Source organism: Onthophagus taurus, chromosome 6, assembly GCF_036711975.1.
Source record: "Onthophagus taurus isolate NC chromosome 6, IU_Otau_3.0, whole genome shotgun sequence".
In the NCBI taxonomy this organism is placed as follows: Eukaryota; Metazoa; Arthropoda; class Insecta; order Coleoptera; family Scarabaeidae; genus Onthophagus; species Onthophagus taurus.
The window spans coordinates 29,428,112-29,453,933 of record NC_091971.1 but is presented as its reverse complement, the minus strand read 5'-3'; the positions used below and the strand labels follow the sequence as shown (position 1 = coordinate 29,453,933).

Below are 25,822 nucleotides of genomic sequence, written 5' to 3'. Positions count from 1 at the left end.
TGGAAAAGACTTTAAAGGTGTTAAATGTAAGTGGTTAAAATGTATTTTATTCGATTATTTAGATATACTATTAACTATTACGTGATATTTCTTCTAAACTTGATTTGTTTGGATGTATTATGTAATAATCCTAATGAAGTTAAGGTGAGCAATAAAAGCAGTCATAAATTGCTATAACAAAAAATGTGTATTATCAAAGTCTTTATTATGATATATATTATAGATTTAAAATAGCAATTCAATTTTCAGGGTTTTAATGATACAAGTGCACAAAAAGAAGGCTCAAAAATATTCGACATAAAAAAAGGTGATTTATAATTTTTAAAATCAATCATATTTACTACATATTTATTTACCTTTTTTAAATAGACAATTCATCGTTGACTGACGAAAATTATTATGATTTAGATGCTAACACCTTTATTCACGAAAGTGGTAAATATTAATTTTTAATTTCAACATAACTTACTGTTCTTACTATTTTTTTGTTTATTTTTTAGTTACATCAAACGTTTATCGTAAGTCATAAAATGAGATCTCTAAACTATTATGCGATTGATTTTTTTTTAAATTTTATGTAATTAACTGATTAATCATCATATCAGATATTAGCCAAGTTACAGTTCCAAGTGCTCCAACCACGGAAAAAAGTAAGTTTTTCTGTAAATACAGTTAATAAACCATGGGTTTAATAATTTAGGGGTTAATCTTAGTGTTAAATAAACCTTTCATAAATAAATTAACCTTTTTTAAAAAAAAACAACATATCCGTTGTGGTTGTTGTAATTGGCGCAGTCAGTGGGATCCGTGCACAGACTCTTTCTCCAGTGAATTTGAATACCGTGAGTGAAAGTACCAATGAAATTCGGAAAATAATGTCGATTTGCACAACAATACTTTTATTGTAAGTACCTGATTTTGTTGTTATCGGTTCCCTTCTCACACTAAACCCTTAATTGAGAACCTGTTAGACCTACGAAATGCTCCGCAAAATTTTCGCTTATGAAAAAGCTATCTCCAGGTGCCTATCCGTTTCGAACATTGGCGATCATCCTGGATATGACAACTTTATTCACAGCTGCTCTGAATAATTCGGTGATATCCTACTCCTTCCTGCCCCCCCCCCCTACCACAATCTTTCCCTTGGAGGACGGATCCCAGAAGGCGGTATTTGTATCTGTTTCTCATAACATGTTCAACATATTCCGGTTTCTGCTCTTGACTCCTTGCCCATTTGCTACATCACTGTCCTGTTAATACGGTCTCCACATGTCATATCGTTAGTACTCCTCTATAGAGCCACGCTTAAAAAGCTTCGAGTCTTCATCGTGTTGCCTTGTTTAGTGTCCACGATTCCAGTCCATAGAAAAGCACCGAGAAAACATATCATCCGAGGAGTATCATTTTGATATTGGTGCTGAGGTTGAAACTTTTGAACAGTTTAGGCATTTGGTTTAAGGTGGCTTCTGCTTTCTCTATTCTGTTTTGTCTTAAGAAGAAGAAGAAGTACTTGCATTACCATGTCTATAGGTTGAGCAGGAATGTTAAACCAGATGATGTGTTGGGGCATCTGAGAGATCGAGGCATTGGTGATGCCAAATGCGAAGTAATGAACTCTAAGTATCCAGACGATTACTCTTCGTACAAAGTATCTGTTCCGGAGAGTTACAAAGAGACTATCATTAATACAGAAACTTGGCCAGCGGGAGTTCGAGTTACGAAATATTTTTTATTGCCGCGCATCAGGAGAACGGACCTGAAGTGAAGCTTGTAGATCATAAAAAATTCAATACCTGCATCTTGCTTAATTTGAATATAAAATGTATTGCAAATAAACTAGACGGTTTGCAAATGATCCTAAATGGCCACAACATTGATGTAGTTGGCCTGACAGAGCATTGGCTTAGGAGTGATGCTGACAGGAAGGTGAAGTTGAAACATTTTAGGATGGTATCGTCTTTCTGTAGGCGGAATATGCAACATGGTGGCGTGATGATTCTGGTTCGAGTTGAAGTTGCTGCTGAAGAAAGAGCGGATATAAGGTCGTTTCCCATTGAGCGGGATTTCGAAATAGCTGCCATTGAGTCGAGGGATACACTTTTTATTTCATGTTACAGATCGCCGTCAGGTGATTTTGACGTTTTTCTTATGCAACTTCAAAAAGTTATGGACCACTTAGATGATGAATTGGTGTCAAAGCAACTATATCTAATGGGTGATTTTAATATTAATTTTATGGAAAAAAGTAATAAAACTGATATGACGGTCGATTTACTCAATACATTTAATTTCAATAGATTGTTTAGTGAACCGTCACGTATTAGTGCATCCTGTGCTACCTGTATTGACAATGTGTTTACAAATGTCAGCAATCTTCAAATTGAAACGGTTACCAAGAATTTCTATTTATCGGATCATCTTGGTCAGGTGGTCAGAGAACTGAGAAAAGGGGTGCTTGAAAAGAGACACATTAAGAAAACACGAATATATAGTAACGAGAATGCAAATCGATTGGGAAGGGAGTTACTTACGGATACCCCGTTAAATCTTTCTGCAATCAACTCTGCTCGGAACTGTAGTAGAGTTTTTCATGAAAACTTTTTGGGACTGTTTAATCGATGTTTTCCTGTAAAGAAAAAGATAAAGTCAAGCACAACAAAAATGAAACATTTCAAGAACGCTGAATTGATGAACATGGAAAGAACTTTGAAGGCTTTATTTACAGTTATGAGAGTTTCCAAATCCCAGGAATGTTATCAGCTGTACATAAAATATAAGAAACAGTATCATGCGGCAATACATGATTATAATAGACAACAAAATGAAACCTTTATAAACAATGCTGGCAACAAACAACGTGCAATATGGAAGGTAATAAATCAGTATACCAAGAGTGGCTCAAATAGTAGTCCTGTACCTCTCGACGTTGAGGACATCAACAAACACTCCCGTCAACTAACTCACTTGATCGCTACCTCAAAAACTTAAATGTGACAAATGTAAATTCTTTTTTCTTCAGACCAATAACAACAACAGAAATAATAACAATAGTTGGTCAAATTAAAAACAGCGACACATATGGCTTAACAAACAATATAATAAAGTCAGTAATAGAACAGTGTGCGGTCAATCTTAATATTATGTTCAATAAATGTGTCAGCGATGGAATTTTTCCTTCAGAGTTCAAGACAGCGAGAGTCCTGCCATTATATAAGAAGGGTGATAAAAAGGACTATAACGATTATAGACCTATATCAATTTTGCCCGTTATCTCCAAGATATTTGAAAGATTAATAGCAAGAAGGTTGGTGGAATACTTTAAGACCAATAAATATTTTGCGACCAGTCAGCACGGGTACCAATCAGCCAAATCGGTAATGACTGCTGTTTCTGAAGTAATTGCCTTTATACGATAGCACACGATGAACAAAATCTGGTTCAGATCGACCTGCTGGACCTCAGCAAGGCATTCGATACCATCAGCCACTCCATCCTCCTGAGTAAACTTCAGTTTTATGGTATTAGAAGTCTACAACTAAATTTAATAAGATCTTATTTGATGGATAGACAGCAATATGTTGAGTATAATGGTAATAGATCGTCTAGTGTAAAAATCAAACATGGTGTTCCTCAGGGGTCTGTTCTTGGACCTCTCCTGTTTATTATATATATTAATGATCTGCCTTGCAACATTATTGAAGAGACATATTTATATGCTGATGATACAGCCATCGTATTAAAGGACATTACAAAGGATAACTTGATGGCAAAATCACAAGAAGCAATATTGTCCATTCAAGAATGGTTCAGCAATAATCTGCTCAAACTGAACAGTGAAAAAACAGAACATATAGTGTTGGAGACCACTCGACGTGGGAGGGAATCTACAACTGTAAAATTTCTGGGTATGCATCTAGACAGCGGAATGACGTGGGAAGTGCACTTGAAGCATCTGGAAGTAGTATTTTACTTAACAAATCACCGCCACATGCGATTTTGCATATGGGAGTTAAAATAGAGAAAATTCAACAGTTATTTTTAATTTAGTGCCCGTTTAAAGGTATTTTTCCAAAAATTTATTTTTCAGTCGTATAAAAATGTTAGAAAGTCGAGTGTAGAGCACTCTAGTTTTGTTATTATAATGGAGTTTAAGAAAAAAAAATACAAGAACTGCATTATTGGTTGATTATTGGATGGAGTGTATCTTTTTATGTCTTTCATTTAATGCAACCTCTTAAAAACAGGGTTAAAATATGTTAAACAATTTTAAGTATAGGTATATAATAATTATAGTAGTATACACAATTATATGTATAGTTTATTCCTTTTTATGAGTATTACCGATATTACCGAGTAATATTGTTTTTGAAAAAACCCCTAACAGATTACAATCTCTATCTGAGATATAAATATTATAATGCAATGTATAATAATGTTAAACTCGTCCACTATTCCATCATTGCCTGACACTGTTCAACTTGTTCAAGTTTCTTCGTCAAGTTTCTTTACATTTTTAATGCACTGCTTTCGAATATTCGTTATGTATGGATCTGATGTATAAAGGAGTGTATGAAATACATCTTCGTTTGTAGCATATCTAGAACATTTTCGTGCATAATGTAATCTACATTTTTTGTAATCTTTATTTCGAGATTAATAGTGTAATACGTTCACCATGAATTAATATTTTATGTACGAAAGATGGCATGTAATACCAGTCATAACTTTTAATGTATATTTTTGCCGTTTCTATCGCATATTCTCCAAATTTTTCTGGATCTACCATAACACCGCCTGAAGGATTATATAAAATCGCTTAATCAATATTTCGTCGACACCGGTAATTTCTGCTGAAGAAGAAGCATTACAAAAAAATCTTCTAGCAGTATTTCCATCGTTTGTATTACCACTTATTTGCTTTGACTAAAGCTTTCTTATCTTTTTTTAATTTTTTATTTTTTTCGGTAGTAGCAGACCACTTTCGGAAGGGTAGATTATATGATATATGTAAAATCATCTCCATGCAACGTAATCAGGCATATAATGTTGATAAACCATAGCGAAATGCGTTATCATTTTCTGGTCTTGCTGCCACCTTTTCTAAATTATTCATTTGCCGTGGATTAGCAGCGCAAATAGTACATGTTTTTCCATCTATCATGGTGAGAAACATATTATGTTTGATTTGTATTGCTTTTCGTTGCTTTGTAATTACTGATGGACTCAAACTATCAATTTGGCTTTGTATATTATCCACAACGGCTTTTGTTTTCTCGGGAGTCTCTTTAGAAAACTCAATTAAAATTGGTCGACAAAACCGCACAGAAGAGGGAACAGGATTTTGCCACACTACCTTACCTTGCCAGTTTCTTCATCAATTAATGTAATAGTTCTGTATGCCAAGTTTAAACTACCTAACCTAAGAAAAGCAATATTGCATTTAAGCTATGTATGTCGTCAGTAAACAAATATAACACAAACATGCGTGACGTGGACTCTCTTAGTTTTCTGCTCATAACTTCTAAATAGGCAAATGTTAGCAGATAATTTTTTTTATATGTTTTAAAGAAATAAATAGTCTTTAAAATTATATGTATTTTAAACCATCGGTAAACATCGCTAACTGCTAAAACTCCAGCCAAAGTTAAAGAACTCTCGAAATTGATGTCATCGGATAATCCCACCTGAATTAGGTTCTCCATTACACAAGCTTTTTGAGAAGATATGACGTTATATAGATTTTACACTAAAACTTTACATTAGCAGTCTTTAAAAGTCACGACAAAAGTAACCGAATTACGTGAAATCAGAGACATATAAACTTTGATAATTTTTTTGATAACTTAAATCTCTTCTTGTTAGATATTTCGAAGGATCATACATTCGCGTTTTGTGGAATTGTCGATACACATTCTTCTGTTAGGACACTGACAGGTGTTAATGTAACTCTTCAGAGTTATCCGGTCACCATCGAATAGAGATTTCGATTTCAAGTGTCAAATCGACGTTATTTAATGTTTCAAATAAATCGTTTAAATTCTCTACGATGGATAATGATTTGGGAAAGTGAACAAGGATTGCAGAAAAATAAAATACTTACTGTAGTAAAATTATGATGATTAATTATTATGATTTTCATTCGTTTTGTCTTGCTTTTGTAGTCTTGCGAATTGATTGCCAATTTTAGATGAATTAGAACTTCTTTGTCGACTGGTCGGTTCGTTGTTGTAAAACCCGATAACAAAGAACTGATTGCGCCATTTAAATTCTTCAATGTAAAGTTAAAATTTTGTTTTGATTCATTTAAATTTAAAAATATTGCCTACATTTATCAAATTAGGTATTAGTTGGATGTTGTAGTGCTTAAGCAATGGAGTCGCTACAAAACCTTTCTTTTTAGGTAAAAAATCGAAAAAGAAAAAAACCAACAATGATTTTGATTCAAAAAATAAGAAGAACAATAAAAAACAACGTAAGAACAAGTTTGGTTCGAAACGTCATTTTAAATGTAAGATTTTGTACTCTAATTGATCGTTTTACCATAAAAATGTTTTTTTTCAGACCCTAAACCAAAAAGTAAGTTATATTATAATAAGTTTAAATCAAATATTTAATTTAATTTTCTTCATAGTTAACGAAGATTATTTTTATTCCCTAAATAAAGGTAAAAAACAATGTTCAAACATTATTAATCAATCTAACTTTTTAATAATTAGTTCTTTAACTAATTAGGCTCCGATGAAGACTATTTGTTTTATAATCCAAAAAAGACTAAAAATAAACACAGAGGTAGGTTTTAGTTAAGAAATTAACAGTTAGTAAATTAATTACCCTTTAGTTAAAAATCCAAAAAACTTAATTTTTAAAACATCCAAAAATGAACAAGATGAAGTAATCGGAAGAGAAAATGTTAGAAGAATTCGTAAGATTATTTTGTTTAACTCATAAGATTTTTCGTTAATTCCGTAAATTGTTTCCAGATCCAAGAAACGACTCAGTTAAACCAATAATCAATAATCCTCATAATCATGGTAAAATTAAATTTATCATTAATCGTATAATTGTTAAAATTATTATTAATCATACTAGGAAACGAACCGAAATTGCTTTCGATACATGTAAATGATGATATGAACGTACAAGAACATTTTAAATCACCGAAATGTTAGTAATTTTATTTTTCAAAAAATTTTTTGATTAATATTTATTTCTTTGCAATCCAGATAGATCAAAAGCTACATCAGGTAAGTACTTACAACAAATAATAGGGGTGAACTGAAAACACAGCCAAAAACATATATGCTATTTTTTCTTTGGATAGGAAAAGTTGATGATCGAGCAAATGAAATTATCGTTGAAAAAGCTATTCAAAACGATGCGGTAAATTTAGAAAATTCAATAATGGAAACACTTTCATTTACAACAGAAAAGAATCCATCTGAGTCTGTAAGTCACACTGAAAGAGAAAATAATCATAATGATCTGTACAAAAAACGAGCGTTGCCAAAAATGTACGATTCGGAAATATCAACAACTTCCAATGAACAAGAAATAGAAAGAGGCCAAGAAAATAATGAAACTACGCAAAATAGCGAATTAGAGCCAGCTGAAAGATCCGGTGAAGAAATGTCGACGGAAAGTGAAGAGTCCAAAAAAATAATATCCGATCAAGAAGAAAAGCAAGTAACATTGATAGAAGAAAGACAAAATGAAGATACTACCACTAACAAAATCCTAGAAGTTATAGAAGATAAAGCCAATGAAGAAAGAAACGTTGTTGGCGAACAACAGCTTGTAGATGGAGATAAAAAGAATACAGAAGAAAGATCACAATCACAAGAGCGAGTGATAAATGAGGAAGATGCAGATTTAAACGAAAATAATAAAGAAATTGTTGAAGATATAATAGATCAAGAAAAGATAAAACAAGTAGATAATGAAAACACAATAACAGAAAAAGAAGAAAATAACTTAGAAAACCCGGCTAAAAACCCAAGAGTCGTAAAAACAGCACAAAAAGTTTATCAAAAAATCAAAAATTATTTTTGGAGAACTACTACAGATCACATAGGAAACATAGAAGAGGGGAGTGGAGGAGAAATAAAGGAAACAGAGAAAGAAGAGGGTGTAGATGAATTAGAAGATGGAGAGCAATCAGGAGAAAAAAATGACGTAGGTGATGACAATGGCGAAGATGACAAAAATGAAACGAAGGAAATAGAACCAGAAGAGGGTGTTGCTGAATTAGAAGATAATGAAGGAGATGCAAATGATGATAAAGATGACGAAAGTAAGGAAAATGAGGAAGATAATGAAGAGGGCAATAATATCGAAGATGAGGAAGAAAATATAGTTGATAATGAAAATAATGAAACGAACGAAATAGAACAAGAAGAGAGTGGAGATGAATTAGAGGATGGAGAAGAAGTGGAAGAAAAAGATAAAGAAGATAATGAAGGAGATGTAGAAGATAATAAAGATAACGAAAGTAACGAAAATGAGGAAGACAATAATATCGAAGATGAGAAAGAAAATACAGTTGATGAAGATGATGAAAATAATGAAACGAAGGAAATAGAACAAGAAGAGGGTGTAGATGAATTAGAGGATGGAGAAGAAGTGGAAGAAAAAGATAATGAAGGTAAAGAAAATAATGAAGACCAAGAAGGTTACGAAGATAATGACGGTGACGAAAATTATGATGACGACGAAAGTGATGAAGATGACAGCGATGACGACAATGTTGATAATGATGAAAGTGATGAAGATGATAACGATGACGAAAATGTTTATAATGATGAAAGTGATGAAGATGATAACGATGACGAAAATTATGATAATAATGAAGACGGTAACGATGACGATAATGATGAAGATGATAACGGTGACGAAAATTATGATGAAGATGATAATGATGACGAAAGTGATGAAAACGATAGCGAAAATTATGATGAAGATGATAACGGTGACGAAAATTATAATGATAATGATGACGAAAGTGATGAAAACGATAACGAAAATTATGATAATGATGAAGATGATAATGATAACGAAAATTATAATAATGGTGAAAGTGATGAAGACGATAACGCTGACGAATATTATGATAATGATGAAGACGGTACCGATGACGATAATGATGAAGATGATAACGATGACGAAAATTATGATCATGACGAAAGTGATGAAGATGATAATGAAAGCTATGTAGATGATAACGAGGACGAAAATTATGATAATGACGAAGACGGTAATGATGACGAAAATTATGATCATGACGAAACTGATGAAGATTATAATGAAAGTGATGTAGACGATAACGATGTCGAAAATGTTGATAATTATGAAAGTGATGAAGATGATAACGATGACGAAAATTATGATCATAACGAAAATGATGAAGATGATAATGAAAGTGATGTAGATGATAACGATGTCGAAAATGTTGAGTATTATGAAAGTGATGAAGATGATATCGAAGACGAAAATCATGATAATGATGATAACGATGACAAAAATGACGATAATGAAGAAGGTGATAACGATGACGAAAATGTTGATACTTATGAAAGTGATGAAGATGATAACGGTGACGAAAATTATGATAATGATGGAGATAATAACGATGACGAAAATTATGATGAACATGATAATGATGACGAAAATTATGATAATGATGAAGATAATAATGATAACGAAAATTATGATAATGATGAAAGTGATGAAGATGACGAATATATATATAATGAAAATAACGATGATGAATATGAGGATGATGAATATGGGGATGATGAATATGATGACTATAAATATGAAGGTTATGACTATGAAGTTAATGAATATAAGGGTGGCTATGATGATTATGAGAAAGATGGTGAATATGGCATGTATATATATGAGAATAATGAATATGAGGATGATGAATATGAGTATAATGAATATGAGTATAATGAATATGAGGATGATGAATATGAGGATGATGAATATGAGGATGATGATTATGAGGATGATGAATATGAGTATGATGAATATGATGACGACAATTATAAATTAATTGATTACATATATGATCAATTAATGCATGAATACGTTATTCCGTTTATAATAAATTACGTTGATGAAAACGAAGATGTATATTATGACGAAGCTGAAGAATACGAAGAATATGAAGATGATATATATCTAGTCAACGTAAATGACGAATATGATGATTACGAATACGAAGACTACCAAGAATATGAAGATGATATATATCTAGTCAACGTAAATGGCGAATATGATGATTACGAATACGAAGACTACCAAGAACATGATTATTACGAAGACTTAATTCTAGATGATTTCACTCTTGATCTTTCTTTCAGTGGTTTCGACGAAAATGCACCTCAAGACCTGACCTTACTGCAACCCACTAGAGGAAATAAAAGAATGATAAGACCTGTAGCAAAATCGCTCATTGAAAAAAAATTCGCCGATTTAAAGCACAATATTAAGCTTCAAAATAATGCTGTTGTTATTGAAGAAGCAACTGCTTCAATAATTGAAAATGAAAGTATCTATCAAAATGGTAATGGATATTACGATAATGTAGACCAGAATAATAATAAGGATGACGCTTACGAAGATTATCTTAGCGAAAAAAAGAAAAAAATTGATTTTTTCAAAGAAATATTAAAAGGTAAGTTTAAAAGTAACAATAATGAACGTGGATATTTGGTAACAATTGCATTTTAGTTGTTACTTTTACCACCTTAAATAGCGGCTGTCACACGTTTGTTTTTCCGACATTACACTCACAAAACATTGGTTTTTAGTAACTTCATTAGGTCAGATGTTTTTATTCTGTTAATCCGGCACGCTAATCCACTGTCGTCGTGTAGCTGGATGTCTTCAACGTTGTCATGATGATAAACATGAGGATCGCCTTCCAGTTTAGAGTTTTATGATGACACAGGCAATCATCTCTACTTGCAGATCTCGATGTAATTTTGCGTTTTTTACATACCACGGCGCATTGACAATACGGTGAAGTACTTTATTTTCAAACCCCTGTATTACGACAATATTGTTTTGTTTAGTGCATCCCCATAGCTGGACATCAATGTTTGCTTGTATACTGGTTTATTTTGAATCGATATTTTACGATATCTAAGGTGTAGTTGCTCATAATTTTTCTTGACGTGTACTTGCTACCGAAGCTTCGTATCCAGCTTGAATGCCAAGGTATTTAGCTATATCAGAACATATTACAATAATTCTGTTGATAGCGACAGGAATGTAATTGATACGTTTGTTCGCAATGTTTAGATGGGTAGATTTTTCTTCGTTTATCTTTAGTCATCACATTTTAGTCCCTTCGTCAATTCGCCAATTCTGCAACACTTTCGCCAAATAACAAAACTTACCTCATCTGATTTAGGGATATCACTGCTATAAACAGATGTAAAATTGGACCAAGAGGTACTCCAGCTTCTATAGCACAATAGGAAGCGTGCTCGCATTCATGTCTAACTCTAAAGATATGATATATTTTAATATGCTTTTGTTAAGTCGCTATATTCCATAGGAAGTAGTTGTACGATTTTGTAGAATATCTAGGAATATCGCGTATTATATAGATCGGTCTTCGTTTTTTATTGGAGAAATATGTTGGTTTAGACAGTTGGTCGCTTTAGACGTTTAGTGCTTTACCACATGGAATAATCAATGCTGGCGTTATATGTTAGCATATTTAGATAGGAACTAATGTTTGTTACTAATCGTGTACTGTGTGATATAGAGTGGTCTTCCATTGTTTACGAACCTCGAGAAGGCAACAGTTTTCTCTCTTGTTGTCTCTTGCCTAATTTGAAGTAATTTCGGATCAATTTCGTGTGAAGTTCATTTCCTTTTGCCCTATGGCCTTTTTATCTTTAGGTAAATCTGTCAATATCCAAGTATTATTCTTTTCTAGAGATATCAATTCTACTTTTATAGCATTTGGCACTTTTCTTTCTCGTCACAATTTATAGCTTGTTCATACGTTAATGGGTCTTGAACGTTGTTTATAGATTCTATCAATCTCTTGGCTAGTACTCCTTTTGTAGATCTTGTCGAAAATCGTTTTTCATTAGTTTCGGCTGATAAATATAAATCCGTATTTTCTTTATTTTGATTCATTTCTACGTTTTTGTTTTCTATAGAAACATCAATTCCTATTGTGATATCTAAATTTAGCTCTTTTTCGTTGCTCGCATCCTTGCAGTTATTACTAGCTATTTTTATGTTTTTGGTGATTTTAATTTTCCCGTTTTCTCACATCTCTATATATTTTCTATATATTTTCCTCTTATCCCAACAAAATACCTCTTTTTCCTCTATCGTTTAATTTATGTTGACCAACGTCATCTACATAATAAAATACATTTGTTCCAAATGGTAACAAACTATCGTAATTTGGCATTCAACCATACCATTCCTCATATGGAGTTTTATTGGTTGATTTTGAAGGTACTCTGTTTAACAAATAACATGCAGTTAATACCAGTTCCCCCCAATAACACCTATTTAAGTTTGCTTAACTTAGGAGACACCTTACAGCTTCAATTAATGTACGGTTCTTCCTTTCAGCTGTTCCGTTTTGTTCTGGTGTATATGGACATAGTTTCTGGTGTGTAATACCTTTTGACTTTAAATAATTTTCTAAATCATTGTTTACATATTCACCACCGCGACCACTCCTTATTATTTTAGGAATTCTGTTAAACATTGTTTCAACTATCTTGACATAATCTTTAATCTTGTCCGCGACTTCGTTTTTATGCTTGCTTGAGTAAATAAACGTGAATATAATCCGTATGATCATCTATAACCGTAAGAATATATCGATAACCCCGAACAGTTGAAACTTCAATAGGTTCACATACATCAGTATGAATTATATCATGAATATGTTTTTAATTTGTCTTTCTTTATAAACGGTTGTCTAGTAATTTTTCCCTTTAAACAAATTTCTCTGGATACAATATTTCAAGTTTTCGTATGTCTTTAAAATTTCTAGGAGCTAAGGTACTACGCCAATCATGGATACATATCCTTCTGTTTAGCATCGATACCACTTTATAAATTTTATTTGTCAAATTTACTGTAAATAATTTAGCAGTTTTTGTGCAAAACATTAACTTTTCATTATTTATCTCTGTATCCCCTTATCAGCTAACATACCTACAGAAATTACTATCGAGTTCGGGAACATGCAATACATCACTAAGAATGAGTGCTTTAAGTCTTATGAAACGTGTTTTTTATGCTATTTTTTATAATTCGCGTTTCTATCCTTTTTTTTCTCAAAAATAAAATAAATTTTGACAAAGTAGGAAAATAGGTATGTAGCAGTTGGTAACACCCTAACACTTGAAAATAGAAATTGGAATTGACAATTAGAAACTGTCAAAACACAAAATATATTCACCTGACAAACATGTTTCATGTACACCACCCAAAATAAGAGAAATTGCTCAGAGTTCAACGTCCTCATCATTGTGAACCTTGTATTCGATGCTAAGAACGTATTTAAACATCCATAGACAAACATTGTCACATTGACAACTAGAAAAATTAATGACCCAATGTCACCAACATGAACTGGTTCCATAAAATGTTACTAAAATCTCATTACAGCATCGGATGCTGTAAGGAGTCTCATTACAGCACCCGTTTGAGTACTGTTATAGCTTTCATTACCGTCGCGAATTACAAAAAATTTATTACTTTATTCACATAAGGTAATATAAAATTTCTGTGGAAACTACCTGTAAACTGAATTTTATAGATTGTTATTTATGAGCATGATAATATTCCATATTATAATGAAAAACCATTTGATTTTGAGTGTATAATTCATTTATTTACAAAGAAAATTTTATTAATAATAAAACATTTTATTATACGAGCCTTAACAACTATATATTGGGACAAGATAAAATGTGTATATAATTAACAATAATTAAACAGTTTAATTTCTTTTAATAATTTTTTCAGATTAATATCATTTGATTATATAATTAACAACAATTTTGTCTAATGAACAACATAAAAAACAAAATACATACCCTATTGCATCTAATTAAACTAGAAAAATGTATATTTTACCTGACAACTTAATATTGGGACAATGCAAAGTAACTTCCATAAAAATGGAACAAATTAAGATAAGTAAACTGTGGAAATAACGTAAAATGAAATGTTAAATTGCCGGTTTGTTCTAAAGCTTGTAACATTGTTGCTGTTGAGTAAATCTGTATTTATCAATTAAAATGGTGAGTGGTATGTGTACAGAGTCAAAAATCCGTGAATTAGTGATTAAAAATTATTGCCACAATAAAACAATACGTGAAAAAGCAGACGAACTTAATATTCCTAAAAGCACAGCATGGAAAGTAATTAAACATTATTGAAAAACTGGGCAAATTTTAGAAAAAAAGGGTGAAAGTTCAGGTAGTTCGAAGTTAGTTTCTGATAGAAATAAAAGAATACTTGTAAAAATCTGCAAAAAAGGACGAAGAAATATTTTAAGACAAGTTACCGCTGAATGGAATAATGAAACTGGATTAAATGTATCAAGGGAATACTGTCGCAAATGGATTCTTAAAAGTGTCGCTTTTAGAAAGTTGAAGAAAATTGTTGTTTTATAAGCAAAAGAAAAACCACTGTTAACAGAAAAATAACAGAAAGCCAGGCTCACATGGGCAAAATCTAAACTATCTTGGTCACCAGAAGACTTTTGAAAGAAGAATCACTTCATAAAGATTGTTTATAACGTTGTGTAAAAATTCCGAAAGGAGTAATCATTTGTGGCTGTATGACAGCTTCAGGATAAGGATGCTTTGAATTTATTGATGGCACCGTGAACGCCACAAAATATCAACAAATACTACAAAACAGCATTACTACCAAGTATCGTGCAGTTTAATGTTGGCGAAAATTACATATTTCAGCAGGATGGAACGGCTTGTCATACGGCCAAAACTACAAAAAAGTGGTTGGCGATCAAAATATTAATGTTCTGTATTGGCCTACCAACAGTCCAGATCTGAATGTAATTGAAACAGTGTGGCACAAAATGAAACAAACTTTGAGGAACAACCCACAACGGACATTGCCAGAACTTAAAGCCAAAATAAAGCATATTTGGGATGGATTTACTCCTGAACAGTGTAGAACCTTTGTGATTCAATGCCCAACCGAATTCAAGCGATTATAAAATCTAAGGGCGATGTTACTCCATATTAGAAATACAAATCGTGCAGTGTCACAATATTTAGTTGTCAGGCAAAATTTAAATTTTTCTAGTTTAATTAGAAGTAATAGGATATATATTTTGTGTTTGTGTAGTTCATTAGATAAAATTGTTGTTAATTGTCTAATTAAATGATATTAATTTGAAAAATGTATTAAAACAAAATAATCTGTTTAATTGTTGTTAATAAATTAATCGTTATATAAATACTATCATGTCCAAATATATAGTTGTTAGGGCTCGTATATATATTTTCTTTTTTTTTTTGGCGCAGAGGAGGGGAAAATGCCTTACGCACCGCAGCCTACTGATGGTGCTATAGTTTGAGGGTCGGAAAAATCGTATTTCGACCGGGAGTGTGGGACTACAATTAATTAGCCCCTGCTACCCACTAAAAACCCCCCCTCTCTTCTCCCGGGCCACCCTTCAGGGTATTTCTGCGGAAGTCAAGTCTATTGTTTACGTCTCATAGTAGACCGCCGTTATATCCAGGATTCAATTGCAAGAAAAAAAAAATTGATGGTTACTATTAATTTTATTAAGGTTTATTAAGGTAGTTTCCACAGAAATATTATATTACCTTATGTTAATAAGGTAATAAATTTTTTAACATTACTAAAGTGTACAAAAAATAAAAAGTTTATTGTTAACCCATTTACGATGAAGTTGTGAAATTATTGTAAAATTTTAAGACTTATTACAAAAAAATATATCAACACAAGAAAAAAAAAATCGCAAAAGCATTACGTCAAAAAAAAGGAAAAAAATGTGAAGAAATGGTGCGTAAACGCATTTATGGTCGTAAATGGCTTGAAATTATTGAGACTTTCTATAATATTAAACGGTCAAAATGCCATTTTAAATGAGATTAGAAAAAAATATTACTAATGGAAATTAAGAGACGATTTTTGCATCGAATTTTAACTAAATTCTTTAACTTTACGAAGATATACAGTACAGAAACGTATTTTAAAATTAAGAAACAATTTTTTTTACTTATTAAAGTTCAATTATTTTATTTTAATGAATATATTTGACTGTTTTTGTTCGAATCCAAGGCGCGCTCGACTTTAAGCTGGAGTCGGGCGCCCGGCACTTCAGGGTTTAAGAGACGACAAGGCTAGAGCACAGGTTCGAGAGAAAATGAGTACGCCCTCCGGTCTCCGATTCTTCGGTCGTACTCGGCAAAGCGACCGTGCGGGGAATTTGTTTTCTGTCTTTTACGCCATGTAGCAAATAAGGCTGGGGCGATAGCACCTTTACCCTTAATTTCCAATTTTGTTCCGTCAGCAACGGTTACCGTACTGGTCTTCTCCATGGGTGTGTAATCTATGTAATATCTTCTATTGTTGCACATATGTGAGGTTGCCCCAGAATACAAATACCATCGCCAGTGCGACCAATCCTTTTGAAATCTTTATCCTCATTGTTGCACAGCTGATGTTCTTGATTTCTTCTTTCTGCTGCAACTTCTTTTGAGTGGCTTCTTCTTCATTAGTTTCTGCTTCAACTTTCTTGACATTTTCATAATTCTTCCTTTTCCAAGCTATATAATTAACATAATGTTTGTTGTTTCTTTGATTTTTTAAACCAGCAATTTTTTGCAATGTGACCTTGTTTTTTACAAATATGACATATTGAACTAAAACTAGAAACTTTCGGGTTTTGCCGTGCGTAAGAAAAGGTTAGACGTTTCGAATGCCATGTTGCAGCCTTCCTCAGAAACTGGTTCAAAGTGACGAAATCGAAAATCGGGACAATATATAAGTGGGAAAACTAATTAATACTCAATTAACGCTAATTATCTTCCATATTCTGCTAAGCTCCCAGCCATCTTCTCTGTTGACGTTATTTCTATGTCGATGGATCTCTATAGCTTTTCTTGTCAGTCTTTGGTAATATCTGTTGTCCCTAGCCAGCACCCTTGCCTGTTCGAAGTCTCTTCGGTGTCCCTCTGCATGGCAATGTTCCGCAACCGCCGACTGCTGGATTTTCTTACATCCCTTTCATGCTCCTTGATGCGGCACGACAAAAAAATTGAAAAATAACACCAAATTATTTAAAACATAATTTTCGTGGCTTCTTCGCGAATTGGCCAACCAGATTATTAATAAAACCCTAAAAGTTTTCAAAAATATGCTTCCTATACACATTCATCATGGGAAGACCATTGAGACCAGATTCTGCCATAGTGCTTCTAAGCCAGGTTTTATTATCCTCTAGCTGCTAAAAGATCAAGGTTCAACAGTATATGTCGTTCAAGGTAAAGTGGCCAAAATTATAAAGGCTTTTCTCGTTTCAGGGAAAAAAATGTCGGCATCTTGACATCCATAACACTTCATTTTGAGTCAGGTTTATCTTGCCATAGTTTTTTCCATAGGTCGATTTCGTTATTGATATTTGATAAATTGTTAAAATTGGGAAAAGACTTCACCAGCTTCCACGAGGTCTTCAAGGGACATGTCTAACATTTGAGCTGGGTGTAATTTACATAAGGAAAATGACGGGCTGTTTTCTTCAGAAAACGAACTTCAAAAGAATTAATAATCGAGTCTAAGTATGATATTATTAAAGACATCCGCCAGAATTCTGAGGGGCTTGCTGCTGGGTGGTTGTTCTGATGTTGTTGTCTCTCAACAATACGGGGCAAGGACTTCATGTCTTCTCCCAGTCCAAGTTTTTCTGCAACGATAGTAGCGTCCCTAATAATTCCATTTGTGACGTTTTCTGGACCGTTACGGTGGTTTTCTATAAATTCCAAAAGGCGGCTAATGTTCTGGGATGCCTTAACTGCATTCAAAGCTACGGATTGGAGCACATTTACCACAGGTTCCATCATAGCCGAGTATTTGGCTATCAAAATAAAGCTGAGAATAAACGAAACTCTAGAAGCTGCTGCATGGAGCTGATAAGTATTTTTTCCAGTCGCATTATTTATTCTTATTTTCTTCTCGTGGCGAGGTTTCAAAGGCCTCCATTATAATAGGAAAATTCTCATTAAAAACACTAATATTTTTGTGTTTCTCGCTCCACCTTGTTTCGCAAAGCTAGGAAATATTTGGTATCAATTTGCGTCTCAAGACTGATTCTTGAAAAAATGTAATAATATCTTTGATGAAAGTTCACTTCTTTCCCGGACATCGTCGAACAACCGTCAAATCCTAAACCAACACATTTGTCCGGATCAAGAGCTTTTTCTGCCGAAAACTCATTTATTGCTTTTGCAATACATTTCGCATCCAAAGCATCAAGTTTGACGAATCCGAGGAATACTTCTTGAACTTCCTTGGTTTCCAGATCCAAATATGGCATCCCATTCGAGAGTTGTTCAGTACTCGAGATGTATATTTATTGTGGTTTAATTTTTTTTTCGAATCTACCTCTGGGGGGGGGGGCAGTGGCCCCCCTCTGCCACTCTCTGGCGACGCCCTTGAACATAGAGAATACAGATAAATCCGTGTTGTTTTGTACTTACCGCATTCTCTTTCTGCTTTCGCTGCTTGATGGCCCGGTTGATGTCCCTCGAAGTGTATCCGTTCTTCTGCAGCACGCCTCGTAGAAAGTCTTGCTTCTTCTTCAGGTTATCTCCTTCACATATTCTCGCTGCTCGCTGAAATAATGTACGGATCATGGATCTCTTCTGTTGGGGATGATGATGTGATGATGCCTGCAAATACCTGTTGTGATGGGTTTTTTTCCGATATACATCCAGTTCCATATCTCCATTTGTCGTCCTAGTGACCAACACATTTAAGAAAGGTAGTTTTTCGGCAGTTTCTGTTTCTATAGTATAGTTTCCGATTTTTCTGGTGGATTTTATGACCCTCAGAAACAGTAGCAGCAGTAATTATCACCCCGAAAAAGTACCTGATCGTGATTTATGATAGGCCCTCCTAGCAAATTAGGTCCAGGGACGCACTTTTTTTTATTTTATTTCAATATGAACTATTTAACATTTCTAACCGGAAATTGTTAATTCAAGATTCTTCATCAGTGTCATAATAACAGTTGTCACTTTCTGCGCATTCTAAGCTGTCGTAATCAGAAGAATCATCAACACTAATAATAAAACGCTGTACATGTGGCGACACAGACGCATCTTCGACATCTTTCACGTGTTTTACGCACTGCGATCACAATTCGGATGAAATATTATTACATTGCTCACGAATTATATTAATATTGTTTTTAAATATTATGTTTTTGTAATTTCCGTTAATGCGGAACAACTTACGCCGGAGATTGGGGTTCGTCAACTACCTGTTTACAACCCCGTCTTTGTCCGTTATATGACTGCAATTAACTCATAGAAACCACCAGAAAAATCGGAGACTATAAACTTAATCATCGGATGTTGAGAGTACGTACGTTTGCCATATTACAAACGTGTCATCCACATATCGGAGCCATAGTTTTGGTTCCCACTACCTCTTTTTCAAAACGTCTTCTTCAAATTTATACTCCACTAGATCTGGTACGTATTCTGGTAATCCCTCGGGAATGAGCTTCTGGCGGAGACCATCCACAGCATCCCTAACTGGTACCCTGGTAAAAAGAGACACCACATCGAAACTCACCAAAATATCCACAGCATCTAGCTTTATAGCTTTTACCGATTCCACAAAATGTGTAGAATCTCTGACATATGAGATGACATATTCTATCCTATTTTTCAGTTTACAATTTTGTTTAATGTGTCCAAATTTTCTGCATTGAAAGCATCTTATTATTTTCTCTTCATCTTTTCTTCCTGACAAAAAAGGAGTTTCTGTTTGTCCTCAATCAACAACCGTAATGTTAATTCACATATTACTTATGACTTTCTGATGATTCCATTTTGTTTTTCTGTAACTATTTAACTGGTCGTAGGCAAATGGTAGCTCGTAAACATGTCGCTTCTCTTCTCCAGCGTGCTTATGCGACGTTGAAGCTACTATATGGTAATAGACAACTGCTTAATCAGCGTCTGAGAGCGCAGCTTTGTGATGCACTGGTGTTAAGCATTTTTAATTATGGGGATGTTCTATATGGCTCCTGTTTAGATGTTGCCGAGTCGTTGCGTGTTGAACGTGTGCAAAATGCATGCTTACGCTTTATATTTGGCATTCGAAAGCGAGAAAAATATCCCATACCTTAAACTGGGTGGAGTGGTTAAATATGTCTCGGCGTCGTAAATTGCACTCTGCTTGTTTGTATCGAAGAATTATTTTCAAAAGCCTCCCTACTTGTTAAATAAATTGAGAAACCGCTGTGACGTGCATAACATCAACATCCGTCGTCGTTCTTCCTTGTCTATACCCCAACATAGATTGCAAATTTTTGAACGATGTTTTTCAAATAGCATACGTAATTTGATCAATAGCATTCCTACTGATATTAACAATAAATCTAAGAGTAGTTTTAAATTTTTTTATAAAGCATATCTTTTTCGGCAGCAGGGTGATTTAAGATAAACAAGCTTTTGCTTGACGGGATATACAGTGCGCGGCAAAATTATGGAACATATTCAATAAATTGATAACAAATTTTTTTTTGCAAAAATGCCGAAACGGGTCAATTTTGGTTAATCATAACACACATTATGACACCATATTCACTTCCTGATAATCATTTTTTTATGAGTTATGACGTCATCGACATTTTTTTTAAATGACACCATATGCATTTGTTTACAAAATCTGAAAGTATATATTTCTCTGCGACTAACGATGTAAATATCGATATGGGTTACATAAGGAAAATTTTGAGAAAATTAGCTTTAAAGGTACAAATTCTATTTTTTTTTCTGAACGTAAAAATAGCATTACCCATGGGTAACCATGGAAACGGTTTGTTTGGTTTTAATAATGTCTATTCAAAAACGTCAAAATTAGTTTAGTGAGTGTTTAATTGAATTGAAACAATTTTTATAGCGATTAATTCCTGTATTTTTGCATTGTTTTCTGTGTTGTAATTGTTTGTTTGTATTTTTTTTCTGTTTTATATTGTTTAGTTTTGTATTAGTTATTTTGCGTTATATTCTGATTGTGATTGTTATTTGTTGTTATTTTTTGCCGTGTTCTGTATTCATTAGTCCAGTTTTGTTCAATATTTGTTACTGTTTTGTTTTTATTTTTGAGCATTTGTTGTTACGTATTTATTTTAAAATAATTATGGCTCATTTAAGTGAAACCTAACGCATAGAAATTTTAATTCTTATTGGATGAGGAGATAAAACCCGAACACAACAAGAGGTATGCAATTTGTTTAATGCAAAGTACCCTGACAGAGTTATTAGTAGATCAACAGTTAGCAAAATTGACAAGAAATTTAGAGAAACTGGACATGTTAAGCACATTGCACATGCTGGACGTCCTAAAATCAACGAAAATGTGAAACTTAATATTTTGTTAGCTGTTGAAGATGATCCCCATAGTAATTCGAGACAAATTGCAGCGGATCATCAAGTTTCTCAGCGGTCTGTACTACGTGTGCTACGAGCAGAGAGGTACCATCCCTACAAAGTGCAGTTAGTACAAGAACTCAATGAAGATGACACAGATCGCCGCATGGAATTCTGTGAAATTATGCAGAATCGATGTGACCGTAATCCACTCTTTATTTACAACGTTTTATTTTCGGATGAAGCTACATTTTGCCTGAATGGCACAGTAAACCGACAAAATTGCAGATACTGGAGTAACGAAAATCCTCATTGGATAAGCGAGGTACATACCCTCAAAAAGTGAAAGTATGGGCAGGCATAATTCACAATAAAATCATTGGCCCTTTCTTCTTTGAACAAATTCTGACAGGTCAACGATATCTGGAGTTTTTGAGGAATGAACTGATGCCTGTCCTTTTAGAAGCATTCCCAAATAATAATAACCCCAACTTACTGGACGACAATATTTGGTTTCAGCAGGATGGTGCATCTCCGCACTTTGCACATCCTGTTCGCGAATTTTTGAATAATAGTTTCCCTGAGCGGTGGATTGGCAGACGCGGGCCGATAGAATGGCCCCCCAGATCCCCAGATCTTACACCCCTTGATTTTTTTTCTATGGGGTTATCTAAAATCAAAAGTGTACGCTGAGAAACCACTCAATGTAGACGCATTAAAAAATTGTATTAGCGCTGAAATTCGTAATATTAGTCCGCAATTTATTTATAATACTTTGAAAGAATGTATGAATAGGTTTGCTTATTGTCAAGAAGTGGGTGGAGGGCATTTCGAACAATTGATTAAATGATTAGAATCAGAATTTATTTCTTTTTTATAACATAATTCATATTCTACGGACATTAAATAACTTTAAATATTAAAACTTAAAACCTTGCACATTAAAACTTAAATTATTAGTGTATTTTAATAGAGAATAAAAAATTAAAGAACCATGACAACGTACATGGTTACGCAAGGGTAATACTATATTTTTGTGCGAAAAAAAATAAAATTTGTAAAATAACTAATACAAAACTAAACAACATAAAACAGAAAAAAAAATACAAACAAACAATTACAACACAGAAAACAATCCAAAAATACACGAATTAATCGCTATAAAAATTGTTTCAATTCAATTAAACACTCACTAAACTAATTTTGACGTTTTTGAATAGACATTGTTAAAACCAAACAAAGCGTTTCCATGGTTACCCATGGGTAATGCTATTTTTACGTTCACAAAAAGAAATAAAATTTGTACCTTTAAAGCTAATTTTCTCAAAATTTTCCTTATGTAACCCATATCGATATTCACATCGTTGGTCGCAGAAAAAAATATCCTTTCAGATTCTGTAAACAAATGCATATGGTGCCATTTAAAAAAAATGTCGATGACGTCATAACTCACAAAAAAATGATTATCAGGAAGTGAATATGGTGTCATAATGTGTGTTATGATTAACCAAAATTGACCCGTTTCGGCATTTTTGCAAAAAAAAATTTGTTATCAATTTATTGAATATGTTCCATAATTTTGCCGCGCACTGTATGTATAGTATGTATAAAACTATCCCTTCTTTCTTATCCTTCCTCTTCTATTTATTTTTCTTTTTCTTCTTTTTCTATTTCTTTTTCGGCTCCTTCCTTTATTCTTCTTTTACTTTTACTTCTTTCTTACCTTATTGTGTTACTGCATGATCGGATTCTGTTTATATATATTTTCTATATTGAATCAAGGGACCGATGAAAAACAATAACACCTGAGTCCATCAGGTGCATTGACTTGGTTTCCTTTGGTAAACCGCTTATTATTTATGATTTAGTACTTCATTTTTTTTTATATATATAATTCATTTTTTTTACCTGATATTTTCTTTTGTAATTGTAAATTGTACTTTTTTTTTTTGGTTTCACCAATAAATATATATTATTATTATTGATTGATTGTTCGATGGAACTAACTCCCATGCTGATATAAAATGCTTGTACGGTTCTGGCAATATGATTACCTTTGTCATTAACATTTGGTCGGAAATTGGTGCTCCTACCTGTTTTAATTGAATAGCAATCTCTTACAACATCGCTAGTAAAACTGACATGCTTTCTCCTCCATTTAGCGTTAAAAATTTCTGTCTTACTAAATGTAAACTCACTTCAGATTTATGTTCGTAAACTGAGAGTAACTTTCCCCACATATCATGTGTATTGCCTCCATTCGTTCCACTAGTATTCCTTGTGCTTTTACGTCTTTGATTCTCCATTTTTTTAAATTTTCATCGTATTTCTCTGTACCTTTAACAGACTTCCTTTCTTCTCTTGTTACTACATCAAAAACATCCTTCGTTTTTAACTGAATTGTTCAAACTCCAATTATCTTTATTTTTCAATTTTATATGACAGGTATTTCCCTCCATTTTACTTAACCGTTCCCTCTTCACGTTATCCATGTTATATTTCAACATTTGTAATTGTTTGAGGTAACCAACTCAAAACCACGACTGAAGAACCTATTATGAATAACTATTTAAACTATCACTCATATGCAAACCCAATTAACGATTTATATATAAACCAAGAAGAAAGTAATTTTGAAGAGTATCAAGGTAATGCAAATGTATTTCAAAATCGATTCGTAATATATTTTTTTTATATTTTAGAGGATGGGGAGTCCAGTGGATCATATAAAGGTTCGTGTTTATCTAGTTAACATTGATAATGACGATTAACTTATATTTCTATTAATAGCAAACTTAGGAATTTTATCAAAACATGAAGGTAGTAATTTTTAGTATGGTTATTTTAATTTTTTGAAAATTACTATTTCATTTATTATTTTAGATCTGTTAGGTCCTCTTTACGGCATACAATCAAAATTACCTTCATCTAAAAATGTTGAAGAAACATCTTATGATCCACGTAATATTATATAACTTTATGGTACTACATATTTAATAATTTTTTTTTAGGCAAAACTGTTCACGATTTCTTAGGTAATTCTAACTGGTTAATCAGAATAAATTCCTTTCTTATCATCTTCTAGCTAGTTTATTGGGCTACAAAGTAGAAAAAGATATTTTGGGGGTTTCCAAAGGAACACTTTTAAGAAAATTTATTAAGAGAATTGCTCCACATATTCAATTTAAAGACATTGAAGGTATGCCTGATTTAGAAATTCTAAATAATCTCAATCTAGGTAAGTTTAACTATAAAAGATTTTTCCCTTTAAAACATCTTTATTTTTAGTACCACCAAATCAAGAATTTTTAAACGAAGCTAAACTAAAAATTTCATTTGAAAATTCACAAAATGTTCAAAAGCCGAAAGTATTTTGTCCGCAAATTTTTAGTTACGTGTTCGATAATGTCTTTAATGGTTGGTCAGGGATTGTTAACATCCCTAAATTCTTAACAAGTACACTTTATCACATAAAAATTAATGGATCATTCGAAAAGGGCAAGAACATGGACAAAATTATGGTGAAACTGGTTTGAGGAAAAGTACGTGTTTTTGTTGATCACGATATTTTTTAGACTCATTTCGAAATAGTTGTAACTTCTACGCCCGAAGAAATTTTAGGAGGCGATTTAATTCAATTAAGAATAAAATTTCCTAGAAATTTAGATGTTTTACCACGAATTGATAGCATTACTATAAATGATTATCAAATTTGTAACGAACCAAAAGGTAATTTAATCACATGAACAAATAATTAAAATAAAATATATATATATATTCGTTTAGAAGATGAAGAAAATCGTTTTAAACTGTCGGGAGAAATTAAAATAAAGATAATACATGAATTGAATGAATTAAAAAATTGGTACTTTGTACCAAACATGGATTATATAAGAACAAAAATTGGTATTTTACAAGAAACAAGTGGTTAAATTTTACTTGCAATACCGCAGGATAGGAAATCATAAACCAAGTCAGCTTTTACAACTTACCGCCAGTTTAGTGTAAATAATCTAACTACATAAACGGATAAAATTGGTGTAAAATGTACCTAATAATAAAAAATATATAATAATTTTTAAAATTTTTATTATAATTTTTTTAAGAGTGCTTTTAATGTATTTAATGTTTTATGTATATAATTAGAGGAGGAGGTTTGCTCC

General features: G+C 32.8%; 1 protein-coding gene across 1 annotated transcript; it reads left to right on the top strand.

The window, feature by feature from the left end:
• Positions 1–22: 22 nt before the first annotated feature.
• Positions 23–25,735, top strand: LOC111420350 (homeobox protein 2-like). Its single transcript, XM_071196435.1, has 23 exons — positions 23–144; positions 250–307; positions 370–435; positions 501–518; positions 606–650; positions 6,401–6,508; positions 6,562–6,576; positions 6,632–6,664; positions 6,733–6,789; positions 6,839–6,922; positions 6,981–7,031; positions 7,090–7,164; positions 7,224–7,244; positions 7,322–10,678; positions 24,182–24,307; positions 24,362–24,391; positions 24,450–24,479; positions 24,543–24,620; positions 24,671–24,694; positions 24,745–24,897; positions 24,948–25,180; positions 25,235–25,388; positions 25,446–25,735. The coding sequence occupies exons 1-23, from the start codon at positions 40–42 to the stop codon at positions 25,589–25,591; spliced, it is 5,067 nt and encodes a 1,688-aa protein (XP_071052536.1). The 5' UTR covers positions 23–39; the 3' UTR covers positions 25,592–25,735.
• The last annotated feature ends 87 nt before the right edge of the window (positions 25,736–25,822 follow it).